Source organism: Arthrobotrys flagrans (genome assembly GCF_004000055.1).
Source record: "Arthrobotrys flagrans strain CBS H-5679 chromosome Unknown unitig_3, whole genome shotgun sequence".
Lineage (NCBI taxonomy): Eukaryota > Fungi > Ascomycota > Orbiliomycetes > Orbiliales > Orbiliaceae > Arthrobotrys > Arthrobotrys flagrans.
Window position 1 is genome coordinate 1,210,293 of NW_027137547.1, and position 20,867 is coordinate 1,231,159.

Here is a 20,867-nt window from a genome sequence, read left to right on the forward strand (position 1 = left end):
CATGGCGCTGGACACAAGGTGTTGTGTGTCGTTGTCAATCTAGACCCGATTTCCATGACAGGAAAAGGCCCGCCCAAAACAGGCATCCCCAGTCACCACCACTTAACTTAAGCTTTCGCGTCCTCTGTCTGTCGCCTATTTCATCATCGCCATTACATTGCTCTCCTCCATCAACAGCTTCCTAGCTATAGCTTTCCCACCACAACCACCACCACCACCACCCCAGTACACATATATAGCTCGTACCGAGATATTCTAAAGATCTAGACCCCACACGCACATACGCACACTCAATCCACCCTTACTTCATATTGTATTACACATATATTTCTAAATAAAAAAGCAATATGCCACGAATACCCACCCACCTCCTCCACCTCTTCCTGGGCTTCGGTTTCTTTCTCATCCTCTCCGCCGCTGCCGACCCCCTCTCTTATTGCAAATGCACCTGTGGCTCCTCCTCCATAATCATCCCGCTGGACCATGATGACCCGAAAGCCCTAACCTGCCTCGACTGCAACAGGAGCTTTTGCCGAAGTTCCAACATTAACATCTGTGATGGCAAAAAGGAGGATGAAATCTCCACCAGCTGTTTCCGTAAGCCGTTATCTCCCTTCCCACATAAAAATTTTCCACGCTAGGTATTCCGTTATTACAACATTTGGATATTATGGTGCCGCAAGTAGACATATAACCATCCACTTGTGGGAAAACGGCTGCCAAAACTATTTTTGATACGAGTAAATGAGACAGAAGAGGCTGACGCTTTGGAATTTGTTGGAAACAGAGCGTGATTCCGTCAAAGATCAGGCCGTCGTATTGATCTTTATTACGGCTACCGGAATGTTACTCCTGTACGCAGCCGTCAGGCCGTGGATATCAAAGTGGTTTGTATGTGATATCACATCCATTACGATTTTTTTTTTTTTTGTCGGCGATGACCCGCTAATTTCGAGGCATACAGAACCCTCAAGCTCGGTACGAGCAACTACCAGGTCGATGAAAGGGGTGAGTATAGTAGAGACTCCCTTTTTTATTTCGTAACACAAGTACTTTTTATACATGTACCGTTTTCTCTCCCTTCCCCATTGTAAGCCGAGGAAGGGTTTACCGGAAATCTTTGTGGGTCTATCTTTTTTTTATCTAGTATCTTGGCGTATATGTACTGTATTTCTCAAAAAGTGCCCAGGTGGATCTGAAAGCTCTGCAGCTGCCGGTAGAGGCAGGAAGATGAGGAACTAATAGCCAGGAAGGAGCATTGCTTTGGATCAATCTTGCATACAACATGGGCGTTATACCTCTCTTGGAGAGAAGGTATTGGTTAACGAAACATTAGCTATAACTATGGTGTTATGGCCTTAGATAGATCTAAAAAACCAGATCGTGAGATTCATCCGTTCTGGCCCATGCTTTTTAAACTTATCACTGTCTCGTATCGATTACATCCGGGGTCTTGGCTATTTGGCCCTGCATATAAGTTTGAAAACCTCCCCACTTAAGCTCTTCTCCACCGATATAAATCCCTGGTCTAAAAAAAAAAAGGGAAATGAATCCTGCACAATGCAAAAATGCATAGCTGCCCAAGTACATACTAACTTGCCTAGTAGGTAAGCAAGAAAAAAAAGCTTTCCTAATGCACCTTCAACGAAAAACCACCGCCGACCTCTTCTTCGTCTAGCCCGGCAAATAACCCACTTCGACCTGTCAGGCCGACCTCTCCGAATAATTGCGGCGCATCACCTCTCATGGGCGCCGAAGGGCTGTTCAGCCGTCTCCGTTTCTCTTGCCCGGCCTTGGAGGGGAAAGTGGGGAACATGGCTTCGGATTTCGGTTTGGGGTCATCTCGGAAGTAGGGATGTTTGAGGGCTTCTTCGGCCGTGATTCGCTTTGAAGGGTCGAGTGATAAGAGGGATGATAGTAGGGAGACACCGTTGGTGGTTAACAGTGGGAATTTAGAACGGAGTAGGTGCCCGGTTCTATCGCATCATCGTTAGTATGTACCCTTGGAATATATTATGTAGACTGTAGTGTTAAGGAGGAGGGCGACATACGTTTGTTTCGTCCTTGGAAATCTCAAGCTCTTTGAATTCGGTAGCCGTCTCCACCCAGGCCACTCTTCATCTGTGGGCACGCCCATCAACTCGAATATCTTGGACAATTGATCAATTTCGCTTTTCCCCTGGAACAGCGGCTCCTTAAGGATCAATTCTGCAAAGATACACCCGATACTCCAGATATCGATCGCAGTTCCATATTTCTGCGCCCCCAATAATAACTCAGGGCTTCGATACCACAGCGTAACAACTAGCTGTGTCAATGGCAAACACGGATCACCAAAGTACCGTGCTAGTCCGAAGTCTGCAACTTTAATTTGTCCTCGATTGTTCATTAGCAAATTCGAGGTTTTGAGATCGCGGTGCATGATCCAATTCGTGTGCATGGTAGCGGTGGCGGAAAGCAGCTGTATCATGAGCGTTTTTACTTCAGACTGCAAGAACGGCTCGGGCATATCGTCGAGGAGGGTCTTGAGGTCGTGTTCGATGAAGTCCATGACTATGTATACTCTGGCTAGTATTAGTGACCACTCTCGTGCATATGTCCCACCGTGACAAAGAAAAGGACAGAAAAGGACCGTAGGAAACAATACGAGGACACGCACTGGTTCAACCGTTCACCGACGACGACCTCTCGTAAATTCACAACATTGGCATGCCGTGCTGCCATCAATGTCTGAATCTCTCGTAAACTGGTGATGGGGAACCCATCCGTCTCCCCTTCCAACTTTAACTTCTTCAACGCCACCACCTCTCCCGTGGCAATATGCCGTGCCCGGGATACTATGCCATATGATCCTTCTTCGATACGGTTCAATGGCTCGTAATCGTCGACTGAATTACACGGCTTGATCTCCGGCGCAGGAAATCGTAATAACCGCGCTTCACTCGTATCCCTTTCTCCGTTCGCGGTACTCGGAGCACGTTTCTTCCGCCTCGGCGAGGCGGCTGCATCTTCGTCGGGTTCTGCGGAGACCTTCCGTCTTTTTGAAGGTGGTTCGTCCGATACCGCCAGCGACTGTTGCGCGTGCCGTTCCTCGTCCTCGTGTCGCCTACGTGCAGCCGCAGCCGCAGCTTCTTCTTCGGCCTTCTTCGCCTTCTCGAGTTTTAACGCCTTCTTTGCTTCCTTCTCTGCTTTCCGGCGGGCAGCTTCGGCGGCATCTTCGGCGGTTTCGGTGTCCCAGCGGGATTTGGGCTTCGATGACATGGTTGAGATTCGTGTAATGTGGTGGTTTAAGGGCTCCTGCTGGCCTGTATGTAGCTGGCCTGTGCCGGGCTGGCCGACCTAAGCGAAACAGGCCCGAACAACACGGAAAAAATTACAACCATTCGAACGAAAACCTTCGATGTCTAAACTTCGATATCGACCTGTTTGAGGATTCGAACCAATCGCAAGGAAGGAACCAATGACCTTTTTGAATCTCTCTCCGACATACTCCTTAACTAAACTATCACGATGAAGCCAATGACCCGCCTCTCCCGCGTCCTCCTCACCGACCTCCCCCATGTCACAAAACCCCACCATCTAGCCCTCGCCCGCCGTACTATACACACCACCAACGCTGCTTACAAGGACGACAATAAACTCACAAACCCTCAGCAATGGCGTAAAGCGATCTGGGGTGAAGCAGGTCCCGCTGACCCTTATAAGGAACTCACACCGGAAGAACGTGAAAGGAAGGAAATAGAACGTCTCGAAGCACAGGAATACGATCGGATACAGAAACAGGAAGCAAAGACCGAGGCTGAGAAGGAGAAGTTGAGAGCTGAGAAGGAGGCGACGTATGCGCCGGATGTGGATGCTAGGGATATGATTATCGTTGGAACACGGGGGGCGTTTATGAAGAAAAAATGGGATCCGAAGAATAGGATTTGGAGGTATCTATAGACCTACCTTTCGGTTCATCGTGGGTGGCTAATGGTATTGATATATAGATTCCTTCTCACACGACTCGAATCACCAGAAGAGGTCACCGCTGCCGTCCGGCGCGCCGTCGTAGAAACATACTCTCTCGCCATTGCGAAATCGAAACCTACACAGGCATGCGTGACCTATAAGGGTCCAGAATACCTCACCGAGAAAGTAAAAATCACAAAAACAGAGGATGGGAAGGACTACAAGTTCGACTTTAGATCTCCGGATATAGCGAGACGTATCCAGGAATATGGGGTATTGCACAAACAGCCGTTGAAGTCGGATTTGGAACTCATGGAGGGGGTTGAGAAGGCGGAAGGGGACGATTGGAAGAGCATGACGCTGGGAGGGGCGAGTTTGAAGTTTGCAGTAAGTTTTATATACAGCTCTTATCATGGAGTCAATGGTGAACTGATGGAATTTAGGTCTTGAAACGAAGTATGCAACTAACCGGCATCCCACTCACCGATCCCGTCATGCACGCTATTTCCACACCAGGCCAGCTAGTAAAACAATTCCACCGCATCCTCGCCCAAGGAACCTCCACAAGGCTCGCACCAGCCCTCGCGGAGAACGAGGCCATCTCGGAAACTCCCAACGTCTCAATCCATCAACACCAGATCAAGTTCACAGATAAGGAACGGGCCATCGGTCGAATGGAGACTATTCCCATCATGATGGCAGGTAGAGCTAAGAAGGAGGGTGAAATCGTAGGAAGAGGCAAGACGACAAAGACGGGTAGGAGGTTGGTGTCGAAGAGCATGCTCAAGTTGAGAGTAAGGAAGATTAAGGGATGGGGTGTTAACGGTATCGATAAGTCGTCGAGGATACGTGAGGCTGAGACGACACCCGCCGTAACTGAGCTCCAGTAGACGGCGTCTTACGAGAGCTGAGCAGCTCTGTACGTGTACATATATATATTCTTGTAGATATTATAGAGCATTTTGTGTATAATATCAACCTGCACATCTTTGATCTCGGAAGGTTATATGAAAAGGCCGACGGTCATTTTCTCAAGCCTGTGAGGCTAGAATTCTATTCTTTGCTATCGATCTTAGAACATCTCCCAAGATGATGGTGATGGTGATAGATGGCCTCCTCTCGGGATCGCAAATCCGATCAAATAGTTTAAAGCTATTAGAGAGGATATTTTTGAAGTAGGTATTAAAAAAATGATAAAAAAAAAGAAATCTACTAGCCGACACCCTTCGGCTACAAATCAAAATTATCAAAACCTGATGATGCTTTTATTCATCGCTATCGACGTCCTTGTTCTCCCTTGGAGGACGCTTTTCTCTCCTCTCCCTGATCGCAGCGGCCAGGTTCTCAAGGATCTCAACAGTTTCTTCCCATCCAACACAGGCGTCAGTAATGCTGACACCCTTCTTGAGAGCGCTTGGTCCCTCGGCTGGAACGGACTGCTTTCCTTCATTGATATTCGACTCGATCATAACACCAACAATACCCTCCTCGCCTCCTCTGATCTGGTTTGCAATATCCTCAGATACGGGGCGCTGGTTCTTGTGGTTCTTCAACGAGTTTCCATGCGAGCAGTCGATCATCATGATTTCCTTCAGACCTGCCTTCTTCAAGGCGGCCTTGACCTTTGCGACATGCTCAGCGGAGTAGTTTGGTCCATCCCTACCTCCACGGAGGATAACGAAGCAATCTGGGTTACCAGTGGTCCTGGTAATAGCCGCCAAGCCCTGCTTCGTGACACCCATGAAGTGGTGAGGATGGGCGGCAGCGCCAATGGCATCAATTGCCACCGACAAACCACCGTCCGTTCCGTTCTTGAACCCTACGGGGAAAGAAACACCGGAAGCGAGCTCACGATGGAGCTGCGACTCGGTGGTTCTGGCACCGATGGCCGCGACGGATAGTAAATCTGCCAAATATTGCGGGGAGACGGTATCCAACATTTCGCTGGCAATCGGGACGCCCATGGCAGTCAGATCGCAGAAGAGTTTACGGCTGACTCTGAGACCCTTGTTGATCTGGAAGGTCTCATCGATATCGGGGTCGTTAATCAGACCCTTCCATCCGACGGTGGTACGGGGTTTCTCGAGGTAAGCTCGCATGACGATAGCGAGATCATCGGAGAGCTTTTCGGCGAGAGCCTTGAGACGGCCGGCATACTCTAGGGCAGTCTCGGGGTCGTGGATGGAGCAGGGTCCTACGATGACTAGTAGCTTATCGGCGGTGCCATTGAGGGCGTTGATAGCATCTCTACGGCCTTGGATAACGGTCTTTTTGCTTTCTGCAGGCTGTTTCCCAAAGGAAGAATCGTGTCAGTCATGTGTTGCAGGGGTTGTGGGATGGAGGGGCAAGTGGAGGCCTTACAGCGGGGACTTCATGTTGGAGAAGTTGCGGCGGGATGAGAGGGTCATAACCAACAACTGCAAACTCGAAACCGTCAGCAAAAGTCATGACAATAATGATGGTAGTAGTAGTAATTGATGATGATGGTCATGATCCATAGACAGAGACATAGACAAGAATACAGGGGGTAGGGAAGAGAGAATCGGAACCATACCTCTGACATCTTCAGACTCCTCGAGTCCTGAGTTCCACAAAGAAGGCATCTCGGTTGATGTTGTTGGTGTTTCGAAATTTAACGGGGCCGACAGTTGGGGATTGACAAGAAGCAGGTTTTTGTGATGTAGAACCTTACGAGAACGACAGAAGAATAAGAATGACCGATTGAAAGAGAGGGAAAGGGAGGTAGTGGGAATCGGCAATGGTTATATACCCGGATGGACAGACGGTCAGGTGGAGTGGGTGGTAACAGTAGTGGTGAAGTGGAGTGGAGATGGGAAGAGGTTGGCGGTTGTGTTTGGTCTGTCCAAATATGTGTTCGTCGACGACAAGTTTTATCTTAATTTGCGCCGCACTGCAGAGTTTTAAACCAATTGGCCAATTACACCGCTTCTAAATCAGTACCCTACGCTCATAATTATACACGACTCGCACAGTGTTTCCTTACTAAGGTGGCTAGGTAACACTGTGCCTGTACACAAAATATTCAAGAGGGCGTACCGGACCTAGGTATTTGGAGACGGTGAAGGATTGGAATTAGGCCAGTAGGTGATGACTCCTTCCCACGTGGGGATGGGCCCCAACCAATTTATATGGACTATACACAGCAAAGTACCCGTCTTGTCTGTTTTCTGTTACAAAAGCCCCGGTCATGGTGAGGACTCGAGTAGTTTTGTCTTGTGTACGTCCGATGTAGGCGTTTCGAAATTCAGTTCGCTGTCGGAGCCATTGAGCCGTCTCCGAAGCCCTTTTTAGGCCTAAGCAGGGTTCTCTTTTAGGCAATTCTGACCGTCCTAACGCGATTGGGGCATCTGTTGTATTTTGATATTGAAATGTGTTGATTTCAATATAAAATTCACATCCATTGAATGCAACGAATAAGAGAGCTATTGGATACCCCAAGACTACTATCGAATAGTTATGGAAGTAGCAATTGCTACAAAAGCTTAATTTTGCCAAGACTTATATGATGGAATATCAACGTTCTTTCTTCTTTTTTTCTTCTAGGATAAGAATTTCGAAATGAAAGAATCCCACTGAAGATTCCAGGCAATGTATTTATCTGCAAATATCTTGTCGTGCGCAATGATATAAAGAAAGGAAGAAATATAAAGGAAGAAATAAAACTCTTGTTGATACGGGAAGCCTCATCCCCAATCTTCTTCTTCTTCTTCTTCTCTGCTTCGTCGGCGCACGATAAGTTTGACAGGTTCATCGAACTTGGATGGTCGCTTAAACCAGCACCAAGCAAGAAAGCCAGTCAAAAATATCCATATGGATGAAAATAATGCGAAGAAGAACACCCTGTGCACCCGTATCGATAAGCAAACCGAAAACATCTAGATATCAGAGCGAATTGCGGTGGCTTAGATTACCCAATAGACTTCTCTGTCGCGCTCACAGTAGGAACATGCCAATATACACGTGTGCTGAGATAGAACGTTCGAATCAAATTGAAGAGACGATACTGAAGAAGCAATCCCTCAAAAGAAACACTTTCTAGCCATGGAAGTATCAGAAGCTCCATCAACGTGCCGAGAACGTCGCCTACGAATAGAGTTGTCCCTTTGGAATAACTAGCACTTCAATAGTTGTGTCCAACCTTCCGCTGTAGTATGCCCGGTACCAAGCCGTAGAGGCGGGGCGCTTCCAGAGCCCCTCAATAGTCGTAAGAATCGAATCATTTTATGCCGGTTTTATAGGTAGATGGATGTGGATGATAGGGTCAAGATTTCTTAGGAGACAATCTCTTGAAACTTAAAAAGAGCACGCACAGTCTCGTGACGGAACGTCAGTACGCCTGTATTTAAGAGACAATTTGCGTCGACTTTTAATTTTGGGGGCATTTTTGATCTCTCTGAGAAATGTCGATCATGCATGGAAATCTTGTTTCTAAAATGCTTCACGGATCGGTCCGTGATCTGTATATAGCTAGACTATTTATACGCATCTGTGAAGGTAAAAGCGGAAAAAGTGAATTGGTCTTTATATACTGAAGGGTATAACAGGGTATCATTTTATATAACATGGAGACGAAACGAATCAAAGTTGTGGTATCTGAGCGAAGCTACTGTATATTGAACGTGGTCAGTATTAGCTTATTGGTCGAATTTTTGCAAGTTGCAGGTTGGTGGCCATATATGGGTCTATTTTATGGGACCTGCTTTGGGCGGCGAAATGCTCTACCAGCCAAGTCGGCTACCTCGGGCCTTAATGTTCTTGCGCTGCAACTTGACGATGAAAGCACCACGTTCGATCGAGTTAACGAGGATGTAGCCACTTGGAAGCATGGCATAAGAAGACCAACTACCAACGAACTCGAGAACACCACCGTCTTCCTTGTCGTCATCTTCTGGGTAGATGTCAAAGAAAGCGACTTCGTGAACGCCAGCACCGGATGGGTCCTTGGGGATCGAAGTAATATCAACAACGTGGAGACCGCTGCCATAGTTGCTCTGGTAAACCAACCCGTCGACGATGTATTGGTTGTGGTCGATAGCGCGAACGTTACCCTTATAGTATCCGGTCTGCTTGGGGTTGTGGAGATCCTTGATATCCCAGATATAGGTAATTGGGCGACCGTCCTTGGCGGGGCCCTGGCCGTTGTACTCGTCATACTCATCATCCATGATCAAGTAATCTTGCCAGCTCCTGTCGAGAACCCAACCTTGATGGGTGTAGGAAGCACCCTCATAAGAAGTGCGGGAGATGATTGTGGCGTTAGTGCGGTCAGTGACATCGTAGATAGTGAGGGTATCTTCGTTGTATCCGTAGCAGATGGTGCGGCCCTTGTACCTCTTATCGGGACCCTTGTATGGCAAGCATTGGGCGTCATGGACGTATCCGTCCTCGCTGGCACATCCAGGGCTGGTTGGATTGTAGATGTCGGTAAGATCGATGAAGATCAAACCAGCCTTGCATTTGTCACTACGAGGAGCAGCTCCGACAGCGACGGCATACTTGTTCTTCTCGTCGACAACGACATTGTGGGTTCGCCCAATTGGCAAGTCCTTGTACCAGCTGGCAAGGTCCTTCTTGGTGTCGAAGACGACCGGCTTCTTTGGGTCGACACTTTGGAGCTATATTGCAACGACTGGTGTCAGAAACTTTCATTATAAAGCGCTGAAATCATGAAGCCACACGGAAGCACCAACCTTTCGCATATCAAAGATTTGGATACCGTGCTTCTCGGCTTCGCTACCGATGAGAATATAGTGCCTATAAGCACGGAGTTCACGCCAAATGCTGGGCTGGGCTTCGTGGTGCTGAGGGAGACGGCCGAGATAGACCATCTTTCCCTCCTTGGTGATCTCAACGAAAGCGGCACCATCGGCCTGCGCAATGGCGACGAATTCGCGACCGCTTGGGGCGACCCATCCCCATGAAGATGAACCTTGTCCGGTCTTGCTTCCAAGAGCGGTGTGGGGGAGGAAGTGATACAAGTCAAGCTTCAGACGAATCAGTATCTATATATCCTCATGAAGGCAAGGTAGCAAACTGAACACCTACGTTGTCGCATCGGAAGGTATTGCTCTTGTCGCCGGGGATGGCCTCAGCGACGCCAGCTGTGCACTTGGTGTAGCCTAGCTCTGGATATGGAGCCGTGAAAAGACCCTCGGCCTCCTGGCGGGCCCAGATAGCCTATGATATCGATACACCCCTGTCAGAAAATAGCTCAACTGCATCACATCTAGGATGAATGTAAATTATAAACTGCTCAACTTACATGCTTCTTCGCCATAATCTCCATATGTCGCTGACCATTAGCGAAAATACGGCGGTGGCGCTCAAGATCCTGGGGGATCTCCTTTGCGACTGTAGCACCAACTAGCAAGCTAGCGACGCCGGCGTATTGTGTGAACTTCATGATTGTGGTTTGAGATTGAAGCTGGACTGTAGCTCTAGATGCTGCTACTTGACTACCGTCTGAAGAATCTTTCTCCTGTCGATCCGGCGTCTTCAGCTGTCATTTATACATTTCTCCTTGCCCTCCCTTTGTCATTAGTTACGCAGTATTGTGCCATTTTGCTTTGCGTATATCCCTCTTATTGTTTCTTCGCTCCAGTGTAGCATGTCTTCTTTTTGCTGTCATACCGCATGCTTGTTTTGCCCATGTACAAGCTACAAGCATTTCCGAGCGCCCCGGTTGGATAAGACGATAGCTATAGGACCTTCCCCTGATCCTAAACTAGGGAATGCAGACATGATCTGCAACTTGGGTCCTTCTTGAAAGTCGATACTAAAGCACCAATTTTTTTGCTGTGGAGTGATGTTTATTCTCTTATCGCTGTGAGTTATGTGGGATAATAGCCAATTAGTTAGGACGAATATGTATTGCGAATCTATCGGGCTTAGCAAAAACATGAGATTTCGAACGCTCGTCATCGTGGGTTAAACTTCGATAGGAAGTTTCGATGCTGTTGGTGCTACCTTTTAGGGAAGGTGGCAGGCATCTGGACGTTCTTCTGCCTGCACGACTGGCTGATCACCTTACGGGATATGCTGCCTACGGAAGAGCAGGGATCAGGGGCGATTGTCGATAATGCTGTAAACCCCAGGTTATTTTGTTTGTTGAAACAAAAGAACATCGTGAATTATTTTCCATTTGACCTTCTCGGAGAAATAGAATGCGTATGATTCAGGATTCTATACGAATATGCGTTGGGGGTGGTTGCATGTTGCAGAAGCCTGCTCGCTTGGCGCCGTACCCCCACACTTTTAACCTTAAGTTGGCCTACACGAGACATAAACCAATTATCAACTCCCTGTGGGCCTGCGGGGCAAGAATCGACCATCCTGATATTGATATTAGTTTCTTGTTTCTTTCTGTGGCCTGCATGCCCACCCATAGCTTCCAAGCTAGGTTTCCCTCCCTGGAATAGACCGCGGTGACCTTGGAGTCTCGGTCACATTGTTTGGGCCTCTGACCGACAGCGGTTGGCTTGCAGGATGCAGGCGCCAAATGGCGACATCAAACTCGATATTTGCGGTGTGATTCAGCTTACAAATTTGGAGTTCCAGATTTTCTTCGTTCGGAATAACCATTCCGGCGTCTGGGAGCGTGGGAAACGCAGGAGCTTCAAATCCAGTCCTTTATCAACTAGACCTCGAACCTTGGTACTCCTGTAAGGAAGCTATTACAAGATTGCTTGAACGTATTTCATACTGTAGCTGCTACGAGCGGGATTAACCCTTACTCGGAAGGTTAGATGGCTTCGTTGAGTAATCCTTGAAACGTTTAGCGAAGATGCTACCGGTTGGGAATCTCGTCGTATGATCTTGTGATTGTTGAATCGAATGTAGATGCAGTATCATTGAAGGGCCGAAATTTGGCTTCTCAGGGTACTCAGGCACTAGAATTGATCTGTATGTATGAGGCATTAATATGCTCCGAAGTGCGAGATTGGCACGCTTCAGACTCGTTGTTTAGAATCCAGGCCCACCCTCAATGCTTGAGACTACAAAGTGCGTTGTGGACTGTTGGATTTCCAAACTAGGTCGCATTTGTTTGACTGCCAAGACTTGTATTTTAGGAATAGCTCTGAATCTTCAATGTCTTTTCGGCCGCCATAGTTTTTTTGATGTCGCGCGGATCCCAAGACCGCAGAATTATTCAACGTCGACGCCGGAACATTCGAGTGAATAGCTAGGCATCCACCCAAACACAAGCCTTCAAAATGGTCAAGCGAAAGAGAACAGCTTTGGAGAAGCAGACAAATTTGTAATATTCCCTGTACGATGTTACATACCGACGAGGAAACTAATGCGACGGAACCTTACCCGCAGGCCGAGTTTGCAGAATCAGATCAGGCGAGATCCACCGTAAGTTAATGTCTAGCTCTAATGTCGGATTCTAAATGCCCGAGTCAGGCTCGAGCTAATTGACGGCTTTGCGGTCTTCAGTTCCTACCGGGATGATTTCCTGATCCAGTTCCGACACTACGAGTCGCAGAGAGACATCTTCCTCGCGCAGCCCGAAGGCTACGATAGCGAACCGTTCATTGAGCAGTTGGGGTTCATTACTCATGTTGCGGATTGTTACCCCGATGTTACAAAACGATTCCCACAGGATTTAGCGGACTTGCTACTTCATCATCACAATACCCTCGAACCGGACTTGCGAGAGAAGTTGGTTCAGTGTCTGGTGCAGCTGAGAAATAAGGATGTAATTCCTTCCACAGCGTATGTGTTCGATCTCGGTGCTTACAGGTGGTGGAGCTTTCGACTAACAGGCTGGATAGTCTCCTTCAAACCCTCTTCCCAATCCTGACGACCACAAACTCGAAACAGCTCCGTTCTCAGCTCTACCATTCGATCGTTTCGGACATTCGTAATGCGAATGCGAAAACCAAGAATCATCGGTTGAACAAGACCGTTCAAGGTGTGCTTTTCAGCGTTGTGGAAGCAGGGAAGGGCTCCCCAGATGCTGTTGTTGGTCTGTGGGCTGTAAAGGTTACCCGTGAGCTATGGAGACGAAATATTTGGGATGATGCCCGAACAGTGGAAATCATCAAAGAAGCGAGCTTGAGCGCCAATGCAAAGGTTACGAGCGGCGGTGTTAGGTTTTTCCTTGGTGTAGACAAGGAAAAGGAAGAAATGGACGAGAGCAGTGACGACGAAGATTATAACGAGTCGCTGAGCAAGCTAAAACATCAGGCCGGCGTCAGTGGGAAGACCAAAAAGAAACAATCCCAGATGGAAAGGACTATTGATAAACTAAAAAAGGTAAATAAATCGCCCAATTACTGTACCAACGCCGCTAACAGTTGCGTAGAAAGAGCGAAACAAGCACAAAGCGTCGCCGTTGAATTTTTCTGCTTTACATTTGCTCCATGACCCTCAAGGATTTGCCGAGAACCTTTACTCCATGCATCTTGCCAAGAGTAATAACAAGCTGTCAATGGAGCAGAGGCTCTTGGTCCTACAATTGGTATCCCGTTTGATCGGTTTGCACAAACTTACCGTCATCGGGATATATTCTTATTTACTCAAGTAAGCTATTATCTAGATGCCGTTAAATTCGGTCCTTGCTAACAGTTTAGGTACTTGACGCCCCGCCAGCGCGAAGTTACACGTTTCTTAGTTGCAGCGGCTCAGGCCACACATGACCAGGTCCCACCAGATCTGCTTGAGCCAATTGTTCGGAAAATCGCCGACGAATTCGTTTCTGAAGGTGTTGCTGGAGAAGTTGCTACAGCTGGCCTCAACAGCATCCGAGAAATTTGCGCCCGTCAGCCTTTAGCCATGGACGAATCCTTGCTGCAGGACCTTACTACGTATAAAGGATCAAAGGATAAGGGTGTAATGATGGCCGCAAGAAGTTTGATTGGGCTATATCGTGAGGTTGCACCCGATATGCTGAAACGCAAGGATCGTGGCAAGACCGCAACTATGGAGATGAAGAATAAAGAGAAGCTGAGATTCGGTGAGGAAGCACCAGGTACTATCGAAGGTCTCGATCTACTCGAGAAGTGGTACGAGGAACAAAAACAGAAGAAGATCGAAGAGGGCGGAGAGGAGGCAGCCGCCGAGGAAGACGAAGATCAAGGATGGGAAGGATGGGATGTCGAAAGTGATAGCGATGACTCTGGAAGTTGGATTGGTGTCTCTGACGATGAGAGAGATATCGAGATCAGCGACTCGGAAGACGAGAAGCCATCAGCAAAGAATAAGAAGGCCAAGGCGAAGGAAAACAAGGATGATGAGATGGATATTGATACCAAGGATACGGAGGAGTCTGCGCCGGCGACGAACGAGCCGGACAGCTTTATGAGTCTGGCTACTACAAAGGTAAGAATTATGTCTCCGACCTAGAAGCGAACACCGTAACTAACTTTTTAAACTAGATTTTAACTCCAGCCGACCTAGCTACTATTGCTAAAATGCGTGCAGCTGCCGACTTACAAAAGGCATCCTCTAAGACCATCACAGCTCTGTATGTTACGCTACGTCTTTTAGCATGAATTTTAAATCCCTTACTAATCGATTTACAGGAGAAACGAGGACGAAGTCGATGAATCTATAATCGAGGGACCGAAGACCCGAGGCAAGTCCGACAAGGAAGCTAGACTTGCAGCAGTTCAAGAAGGGCGTGAAGGCCGAGAGAAGTACAGCTCCAAGAGAGGAAAGGCATTAGCGGAGAAGCCCCACAGTACAACAAACAAGGAGAAAGCCCGCAAGAAGAACTTCTTGATGACTCTTGGTCAAGCAAAGAAGAAGCAGAAGAGGAGTTTGATAGAGCACCGAAGGATATTGAAGGCCCATGTGGAAAAGCAGAAAAAAGGCAAATAAGCATACAGTGCCTCTTCTGCATGTACTTTATGAATTGATCTCAGGTCCGTGGGAGCCTGTCGATATCCTTAAGTTCACAAGTCTGGTTCAGCGCTTATAATCAATCACCGTACTTCGCAATTGCTCGAGTATGCACACAGGAACCGGATCAGCGGCGCAAATCCGCTTTAAGCAACAAAACTACCAAAATCATCTTGTGTAACGACGTCGGCTGTCGACGACACAACAACATATTTCCTCTAGATATTACAACACTTTCGAACACCAACTCGATCCACCAACATTTTGGTGACGAGACTGATATCTGCCGGCTTAGAGCTATCGATCTGACACTTTGTCTCGTCGCCAGTCTGGCGCTCATGGGTAACAAAATTCATGGGCGCATGTAATTTTATCCAATTTTTAGTTGTAGACTTTGCTAAGCACAGGTATATTAATCTCAATGATGACCCAAACTACTAGGCACTTTAGTAATTATTCCAAACCCGAGACCATATTCTTCCATCCATAAAATCAAAATCCAAGCTCCCAAGATCGTAAAGAAGCGCAAGTGGTCAAGGGTTGACATCGTAAAACAACCATTAAAATTATAAATTAAACAACAAGCAACGCCGCGATATGCAAATAATCCTTCTTGTTTTTTGATTCTTTTCTTTTCTTTCCTTCTTTTTGTTTTTTTTTTTTAAAAAAAAGGATCCACGCGTCAATAAAACATGCAGCCTAAAAGCATGCGTTGAATTCACGAATTGAGAAAAGACTTAAAAGAGGAGGACAGCTCCGGCTGCCATGGCAGCTACAACACCAACTGCCGGGCGGAGTGCCATAGCAGCACCTGTGTACGATGGTGGTGGTGGAGCAGTAGTGATTCTACAAATAATTAGCAATTGCCTTTCATATAGTTGGGGGTTGGAAGAAACTTACGGAGCTGGTGTGGTACTAGTAGCCAATGTGTGCGGTGGTGGTGGAGGGGCGTAAGAGCTTGGAGGAGGAGGGACAGATGTACTCGAAAGTGGTGGGGGAGGAACATATGTGCTCGAAGGTGGTGGAGGAGGAACATAAGTGCTAGAAGGTGGGGGAGGGGGGACGTAAGTCGAGCTGGTTGTGCACGGAGTGCTGGAAGGGGGTGGAGGAGGCGAATATGTTGGTGGTGGAGGCACATAGGTGCTAGAAGGTGGAGGAACAACAGTAGCGCTTGTAGTAGATTCACAAGGAGTAGTTTCCACCGGGGTGGTAGTCTCGCAAGGAGTGGTCTCTACTGGTGTCGTTTCTACTGGTGTGGTCTCACAGGGAGTGGTCTCGACTGGCGTGGTCTCGCAGGGCGTAGTCTCAACCGGTGTTGTCTCAACCGATGTAGTCTCACATGGTGTGGTCTCAACCGGTGTAGCCTCGCAGGGCGTAGTCTCAGCCGGTGTCGAGGAAGCCTCACATGGAGTAGTCTCCACAGATGTCGAGGAAGTCTCGTAAGGAGTAGTTTCCACGGGAGTAGTATCGCAAGGCGTGGTTTCTACTGGTGTAGAAGTGGTTTCACATGGGGTAGTTTCCACAGATGTCGAGGAAGTCTCGTAAGGAGTAGTCTCTACTGGGGTAGAGGTAGTTTCGCAGGGAGTAGTTTCCACGGGAGTAGTCTCGCAAGGCGTGGTCTCTACTGGTGTAGAAGTGGTTTCACATGGGGTAGTCTCCACAGGTGTAGAAGTAGTTTCACATGGAGTCGTCTCCACAGGCATAGATGTAATTTCGCATGGAGTAGTCGTAGTTTCAACAGAAGTCGACGTAGTTTCGCATGGAGTCGTAGTCTCTACAGTAGTCGTGGTCTCACATGGAGTCGTAGTTTCAACAATAGTTGAAGTCGTCTCACATGGAGTCGTCGTTTCTACAGCTGTAGACGTAGTATCACATGGAGTTGTCGTAGTTTCTACAGATGTAGAAGTAGTCTCACACGGAGTCGTCTCTACAGCAGTAGGAGTAGTCTCGCATGGAGTGGTTGTGGTCTCAACAGAAGTTGAAGTCGTCTCGCACGGGATTGTAGTCTCTACAGTAGTCGTGGTCTCACATGGAGTCGTCGTTTCTACAGCTGTAGACGTAGTCTCACATGGAGTTGTCTCTACAGTAGTAGGCGTAGTCTCGCATGGAGTGGTTGTGGTTTCAACAGAAGTTGAAGTCGTTTCGCACGGGGTTGTATAGGTTTCAACAGAAGCCGGAGTCGTTTCTACAGACGTAGGTGTAGTATCGCATGGAGTTGTCGTAGTTTCTACAGATGTAGAAATGGTCTCACACGGAGTTGTCTCTACAGTAGTAGGAGTAGTCTCGCATGGGGTGGTCGTTGCAATCGATGTTGGAGGAGGGATGGTCGTATTAGTGGGGGGATAGAGTGTATAGCACTCCGGATGAAGGCTCCTTTCTTCCTCTGTGCCGCACCATCTTCTGTAAAGGTCGATTGGCGAAGCGGCTACATAGGTAGCCGCCAGCCCAAGCAGTATAATATTGTTGAACTGGACCATTTTGTTTCGAAACGAATGTACTAATTATATATTGTCGAGATCGAGTATTATAAATTATAACTTATTGCAATATCTTGGAGTAATCCTTAATTATTACTACTGTTATATGCCTGGATATAAACGAAGGTATCCTAGGTAGTGAACGAGTGGTTGTCTGATAACGAAGGATTGATGACAGTTAAAGATCAATATGAATGAGCCTGGGCTGCTATAGACAATATATACTCCTCATAACCAACCTCCTATTCATGGCGATATGAGATCCTCACCCGGCATCGTAAAGCTGCAAGGGTTAACCAAGCTCCAGCCTTCTACCTGACCTTAGTTTCCGGATCAACTAGAGAAGCCATCATGAGCGAAGTAACCCCATGTCTTTTTTTCTCCCTTTCTCTTAATCGGATTCGCGCGAATACTGAATTCAGTGCTGGCAGAAGTTCACAGCACTATCAAAGTATTCCCACAATCAGGCTGTGTTGTTAGGCGGGCTGGTGGTCTAACCTCTCCCGCTAGCAGAACCTGCAGGGGGCCTAGTCTATACCGTCATTGGGGTAAAAAACCTTCCGAACGTTTCTTTTCTGATTTGCTACTTGCGGGTGGTTCATGCACGTACGCTTCCAGACGTAACCATCCACTCGCCATGATATCGTGTTTCTTTACTTCTTTAGAGCGTTAGGTATAGCTATCGGTGGGCCATGCGGTCCTCCTATTACCGGCAGACTCGATATCTGGCTTTGCATTCCACATGCCGTCTGCACCGATATCATGTTATCTATCCAACCGGCATGCGGTATCCTCTCGGGTTTCCAGCATATCTTTAAGTTATCTCGGCCACAAAGTTGGAATGGAAAGGTTGCTTCCAGCGGTTCGACGGCGATTAGCACCCGGTCCTCGTGGTTGCTATTGAAGTTTATCATTCTGGCTGCCGGAACCGACCATTCATGAATTCATTCCTCGGTGGTCAAGTTCCAGCGAAAACCGGGTCAGAGACTTATTTTTGTCCGGCGAGACTAGAAGTTCCGAAATGGAATATATTCGCTAAATCTCGATGTAACTACACTATGTCAGGGGTCAAAAATAGCTTCACAGGCAAAAAAAAAATACTAACGGGTACCGGAATAAAGATTGGCAACGAGGTCATTTAGGGGTTCCGAAGGAACGCCACCGACGGTATCCCTCTAGCCTGAGCTCTCAGAATGAGGGCTCTAGTGACCAGGAGCAATACCACCGTTTCGCCAAAGGCCGACGGCCGTTGGAGCTATGGTCATAGCTGCGGATGCAACTGAACTGGTATCTGTACTCCACCAATGGACTGCTAATCTCACCGTTTGACGATCATAAAAATGCAACCTTCCAAACAGTAGTACACGATTTTTGGTTTTCCATTCTTTTGGGCCAATTAATCATAGAAATCATCAGAATCGCTACCCCATCCCTCCTCATAAGCCTCATACAACTCTCCCAGTCCATTTGTTATTGTCTCGCGTTCATCCACAGGAATTATACGATTTGCTAACAACTGCGATGCCTTTAGGTGTTCAACAACTGATGAAGATGTTCTCAATGCGGCCCCCAAATTCAAACTTTTATCAGGATTCTTCTGTTGCTCGAATATGTCGGGAAAACTTGATAGCATTGGGAATCGTAAATCCGAGTAACATTGACTAACAGAGTTAATATCATACATATCAAGCGTTTTTTTCTTTTCTTTTTGATGGAGAAAAGTCTTACCTTTCTCTTGAGTCTTTTATGGTTCTATCAGGCTTCTGGGAGGTGTCGTGGCTCTTCTCTATTCCTCGGAGTACCTCAAGTCCCGCAAAGATATGCTTTTCCGCGCCTCCCCATGAAAAGTCGACCGGGTCAGAGAAAAATCCAATAGGATCTGCGTCCTTGATTTTTTCAGGATTTTCACTCAGTGCATTAAGGCGGAGAGTTGATATCTGCTGATTCCCATTCGCATTAAGCAGTGTTGAAACTTCTGCTAGAGTTCTCCGTGAACCTGCAGCTTTTAGTCTACTAGGCAGAATGCTTGTTTCCAACGCTGCGGCTATCAACGCCGATGTTCTCCACGAGGATGTCGGTTCATATCCTTTTACATAAGTGGGAAGTTTCAGCGACGGCCGCGGGATGTTAATCGGGATGTATGTTGTGCACGAAGGTAGCATCCCAATTAGCGACTGAATAGAAGCAGCAGCCCTCGACAACACACGGCCCTGATTCCTTATCAGTATGTTGGAGCATACTAAATTTGGACTTAACCTACCCTGGTCGTCTTCGCTGACCGTTCTAAAGCCCATGCCCAGATAGTGGTCTTTGGATACTCGTCTCGAAGGTTATTCAAGTAACTTGCTGCAAATCCGCCCCATGCATCGTCGACCGTTGTCAAAACTTGTAATCCTTGCATCAGGTCGCATTCTTCGGCAAAGACTCGAAATTGTCTATCGAGGATGCCCTCCTCCTACAAACCGTTAGATTTCCATTAGAAATTTTTTTTTCTTTTTCCCTTACCCCTCAACAGAAAGAGATTTCCAGAAGTGACGTCAAACCTTGTCGGACGACTCGAATAGCTGGGAGCCTAGATCGAAAGAATCGAACGGGGTTAATGGGTTTGCATGCTCGTACTCATTGTACTGAATCGACGATCGAGGATGGTAAAACAGTCGGTTGAAGTCACTCCAATACCGGACTGTCTCATCCGTTAAGTGATCGGGCTCGGTTCCCTAAAGTTGCCCCTGTCTTAGATATAGAATCCACAGCGCGGGTAACTTTCTGATGTCGAACTGACCTCATCCAAGGCTTGCTGGAATTTGTTCTTCTCCACTTTCGATGTTTCCCTGGTCTCGTTCTTCCCGCCCCTACGGGATATCAACTGCCGTTCTATAAGTCGGTAGTTTAAAACCTTACCATAGAGAATTCAGGTCGAGGTTTTTGATTTTGAGAAGGTCGGCCTCATCTTGGTACAACTGGTTGATTTTTCGTAGTGACCCAAAGCCACCTTTGTCACTGATAAGAATGACGATCTCTCTCGGGATGTAGAGCGGGCATGTACCTTTTAAATCATAGATTAGGGCTCTCGGCGTGAAAGTTTCAACATTTCCGACTCCAAGCCCTGCTCGAAAATGGATATTGTGATCAACTGGTGACGGTTCCTCGCTCTCACCGTAAGTGAAGTATGATTCCTACGTAATCCAGTGTTAAATTGGCCTTCGGTTTTTGGCCCTCGCTTCTCCAATCCACAAACCTGTGTATTCCAGAAATGGGTCCCCACGAAGTTCGCGTAGTGGCCTAGCTGGATCGTTATTATCTCATGCATCTTCAGGATTGGTTATGACTCGAGCCGTGACGTTATTGCACTGTTGTTGGAAAATTTGAGTTTGTCCCACCGAATATTGTGTGAGATGACTTAGAAGCAACACGAAGTCGTGTTGTATCTTTGGCACAACTCCGAGCGCGAGACTAGTTCGAGACGAGAGTTCCGTGCAAATATCCCTACTAAATTAAGTATCGGGTCGACTAGATGATTATGAATGTAAATTTCCTGATCTATCTAGGTACTAGTATGCAACTTGGCTT

The 20,867-nt window shown here is 47.4% G+C and overlaps 8 protein-coding genes across 8 annotated transcripts; 3 read left to right on the plus strand and 5 right to left on the minus strand.

The window, feature by feature from the left end:
• Nucleotides 1-347: 347 nt before the first annotated feature.
• DFL_001732 (uncharacterized protein) lies at nucleotides 348-1,003 on the plus strand (the record flags this gene model as incomplete). Its single annotated transcript, XM_067630396.1, has 3 exons — nucleotides 348-597; nucleotides 788-891; nucleotides 965-1,003. 3 exons carry the CDS (start codon nucleotides 348-350, stop codon nucleotides 1,001-1,003), a joined length of 393 nt encoding a protein of 130 aa, XP_067493043.1.
• A 627-nt stretch (nucleotides 1,004-1,630) lies between these two features.
• DFL_001733 (uncharacterized protein) lies at nucleotides 1,631-3,261 on the minus strand (the record flags this gene model as incomplete). The annotated part of the gene is made up of 3 exons (XM_067630397.1): nucleotides 1,631-1,976; nucleotides 2,052-2,564; nucleotides 2,660-3,261. 3 exons carry the CDS (start codon nucleotides 3,259-3,261, stop codon nucleotides 1,631-1,633), a joined length of 1,461 nt encoding a protein of 486 aa, XP_067493044.1.
• A 249-nt stretch (nucleotides 3,262-3,510) lies between these two features.
• On the plus strand, nucleotides 3,511-4,841 carry DFL_001734 (uncharacterized protein; the record flags this gene model as incomplete). The annotated part of the gene is made up of 3 exons (XM_067630398.1): nucleotides 3,511-3,932; nucleotides 3,990-4,338; nucleotides 4,395-4,841. 3 exons carry the CDS (start codon nucleotides 3,511-3,513, stop codon nucleotides 4,839-4,841), a joined length of 1,218 nt encoding a protein of 405 aa, XP_067493045.1.
• Nucleotides 4,842-5,216: 375 nt separating this feature from the next.
• On the minus strand, nucleotides 5,217-6,554 carry DFL_001735 (uncharacterized protein; the record flags this gene model as incomplete). Its single annotated transcript, XM_067630399.1, has 3 exons — nucleotides 5,217-6,236; nucleotides 6,313-6,368; nucleotides 6,506-6,554. 3 exons carry the CDS (start codon nucleotides 6,552-6,554, stop codon nucleotides 5,217-5,219), a joined length of 1,125 nt encoding a protein of 374 aa, XP_067493046.1.
• Nucleotides 6,555-8,690: 2,136 nt separating this feature from the next.
• DFL_001736 (uncharacterized protein) lies at nucleotides 8,691-10,375 on the minus strand (the record flags this gene model as incomplete). Its single annotated transcript, XM_067630400.1, has 4 exons — nucleotides 8,691-9,587; nucleotides 9,663-9,956; nucleotides 10,018-10,149; nucleotides 10,235-10,375. 4 exons carry the CDS (start codon nucleotides 10,373-10,375, stop codon nucleotides 8,691-8,693), a joined length of 1,464 nt encoding a protein of 487 aa, XP_067493047.1.
• A 1,810-nt stretch (nucleotides 10,376-12,185) lies between these two features.
• Nucleotides 12,186-14,799, plus strand: DFL_001737 (uncharacterized protein; the record flags this gene model as incomplete). Its single annotated transcript, XM_067630401.1, has 8 exons — nucleotides 12,186-12,229; nucleotides 12,295-12,330; nucleotides 12,412-12,690; nucleotides 12,750-13,233; nucleotides 13,283-13,500; nucleotides 13,551-14,298; nucleotides 14,355-14,443; nucleotides 14,502-14,799. 8 exons carry the CDS (start codon nucleotides 12,186-12,188, stop codon nucleotides 14,797-14,799), a joined length of 2,196 nt encoding a protein of 731 aa, XP_067493048.1.
• Nucleotides 14,800-15,557: 758 nt separating this feature from the next.
• Nucleotides 15,558-17,297, minus strand: DFL_001738 (uncharacterized protein; the record flags this gene model as incomplete). The annotated part of the gene is made up of 2 exons (XM_067630402.1): nucleotides 15,558-15,666; nucleotides 15,721-17,297. The coding sequence occupies 2 exons, from the start codon at nucleotides 17,295-17,297 to the stop codon at nucleotides 15,558-15,560; spliced, it is 1,686 nt and encodes a 561-aa protein (XP_067493049.1).
• A 1,396-nt stretch (nucleotides 17,298-18,693) lies between these two features.
• Nucleotides 18,694-20,607, minus strand: DFL_001739 (uncharacterized protein; the record flags this gene model as incomplete). The annotated part of the gene is made up of 8 exons (XM_067630403.1): nucleotides 18,694-18,958; nucleotides 19,026-19,507; nucleotides 19,558-19,752; nucleotides 19,841-20,014; nucleotides 20,080-20,149; nucleotides 20,199-20,289; nucleotides 20,344-20,473; nucleotides 20,536-20,607. 8 exons carry the CDS (start codon nucleotides 20,605-20,607, stop codon nucleotides 18,694-18,696), a joined length of 1,479 nt encoding a protein of 492 aa, XP_067493050.1.
• Nucleotides 20,608-20,867: the final 260 nt, after the last annotated feature.